This window comes from Amphimedon queenslandica, unplaced genomic scaffold (genome assembly GCF_000090795.2).
Source record: "Amphimedon queenslandica unplaced genomic scaffold, v1.1 AMPQUscaffold_8645_Cont19412, whole genome shotgun sequence".
Classification (NCBI taxonomy): Eukaryota; Metazoa; Porifera; class Demospongiae; order Haplosclerida; family Niphatidae; genus Amphimedon; species Amphimedon queenslandica.
In genome coordinates, this window is record NW_003551079.1 from 229 (window position 1) to 2,691 (window position 2,463).

At 34.9% G+C, this 2,463-nt stretch overlaps 1 protein-coding gene across 1 annotated transcript; it reads left to right on the forward strand.

Moving 5' to 3' along the window:
* Positions 1-511: 511 nt before the first annotated feature.
* Positions 512-2,452, forward strand: LOC105315704 (neuroendocrine convertase 1-like; the record flags this gene model as incomplete). Its single annotated transcript, XM_011410437.1, has 6 exons — positions 512-706; positions 751-870; positions 1,752-1,850; positions 2,047-2,158; positions 2,200-2,237; positions 2,339-2,452. Coding segments are annotated over exons 1-6 (678 nt in total), but the record flags the coding sequence as incomplete, so codon positions are not given.
* Between the last annotated feature and the right edge of the window lie 11 nt (positions 2,453-2,463).

Below are 2,463 nucleotides of genomic sequence, written 5' to 3' on the forward strand. Positions count from 1 at the left end.
GTTTATGAAACCTGTCCAAGTAATCACGCAATGGTTATTTTTAAATTTGATCTACACACCCACAAACAGGGATTAGCCAACAGCTAATTGATTAAATTTGTCAGTGATGCCCATTTGCCTGAGGATGAAGGTGTACATGATATTGAAATCAGCTCCTGGTATAAAATACTCCTTTAACTGACTGTGGACTCTCTTCAATCCTTCCTGCTCAGTGTTCCACAAGTACAAGAAAAGAACTGCAAAGAAATTTATGGACATCTCTATTATAGCATCAGGAACTTGTAGGTGTATATTTGCATGCATTTGATTCCAATCAAAATTGGATTTTTCAAAAAAATTTTTAACTTGCCTCCAAAATTGAACCAAAATTTGTCAAAAATTGCAAAAAGAATTCTTCAAAATTAATAATGAATATGTGATTACCAGTTATGATAAACAACAAGATAATCAAGTGGGTGGGTGTGACAATAACTGTCTACGCATGCAAAACATAGAGTGCAGCTCAGAGAAGATGGCCTCCTCGTTGTTTTTGTTAACTGTGACTCTCAGTATTGTTGCTGCTGATATTGGTGCTTACTTTAAAGCGCAGAACCAACGGCCAGCTGCAGCAGCAGTCTTTACTGATAGCTGGGCTGTTGAGGTTCATGGTGGAATTGAAGCTGCTAATGAGATTGCAGAGAGACATGGCTTCACAAACATGGGAAGAGTAAGGGATAAATAATACTTAATGAAATATCATGATATTGCCAGGTTGGTGCTTTTGCTAATATTTATCATTTCAAAATGAGCTCCTCGGCTAATAATGATGAAAATATTAAATCCGGTACTGAAATACAATACATGAGAACTACTCTCAAGTCAGAGATAAACGTAAGCTTACAATTTTGTTTATTTGTTCCTTGCTGAGGTTCAAACTTTTGCATTTATTAATATTTGCAGATTTAAAATGAAAAATTATGACTTTTTCCACAACTATATATAGTAAGATAATCCGATTGAAATGGAAAGAAAGTAAGGAAACAAGAGCCTGAGGGTATCTATTTGTGCCAAAATCCTATCCCATTACATGAAAGATGAAGACTTCATGTTGTTATAATAGAGTCTGCATGTGTGGCTTAGTGCCATATCCTTCATGCAGTGCTGTATTACTGTTCTTTCCGGCTTCTTTTTAAAAACACCTTTATGGTCCGCTAAGGAATGAAAAACCAACTTGAGCACTTTTTTGGCTTAAAAGACTATTTTTGGATGGAAGGATGAAACAAAAAGTCTGAAGAATAGTATCTGTAAAAATGCTTCTGCTACATTACAGTCAACTTTAAAGTATACTAGGAGAATTGCCTGGTGGAAGTGAGCTAATCTAAGCCATTTATAAGGGTATAAAAAGTAAGATAGCTCAGTTGAAGATTACAGAAAGGCCACCATCTCAAAAGCCAACCTCAATTCTATGCATAGGCTGGGCCTGTGCACACACTATAAAACTTTTATGCTTGTAAAATACCATTATTTCAAATTAAACTCACATTTTATATTTAACACAAAAAACTTATCTGATATCTTATAACTCATGCATAATGCAAATACTTTTATTGTGCTCATTACTATTAAGGACTGATACTGCACATCTTTCTTTTATCTCAATCCTTTCTCTAATTCTCTCTTTCTTTTCTGATTGCTTTCTCTTCATCAGAAAGGGAATTTTTATTGGTATCCAGTATCCGAACATGTTTATAATGTAATCTTTTATGATACAGGTAGGGTATGTGCAACAGCAGAGTTTACATAACTGGGAAAAGAAATATTTTCAGCCAACAAGTCAGGGAGATCGACTATGGGGTAGCCAGTGGACAGTTGTAAGTATAACTAGATGGTACATAATTTAAGTTTAAGTCACTCCATGTCTGGGTGGTTGTTTATTTTCATTAAATTAATTCATTATTCCCTGTGCAATAATGAATAGTGAATTAGTGATGGGTACAATTCAGGAGGGATAATGGGAAGCTATGAATCTTTTGGAGTGGTCTTATTGTTTATTATATTATATTGTAGAACAATACTGGTCAAACCAGGGAGCCAAACCTTTACCTTGATCTGAATGCAGAACCAGCATGGATACAAGGATATACTGGCAATGGAATATTAGTTGGTGTTGTGGATGATGGTAAGATGATGTAATTGTTCTGGTAAGTCATTTTTGTGTAGGAGTGGAGCATACTCATACAGACCTAAGGAATAACTATGTAAGTGTATTTGTGATATGATTAATTGTTTTATAAATGACTGTAGCATATCATTTTTATATTCTAGATTTTCTCTCTGTCCCTCTTTTCTGTACTTGTAGGTATCAACATACAGTTATGATTTTAACTATAATGATAGTGACCCATCTCCTGTTGGAACAGATTCCCATGGAACTGCTTGTGCTGGTGAAATTGTCATGGCCCGTGATAATAATGTTTGTGGAGT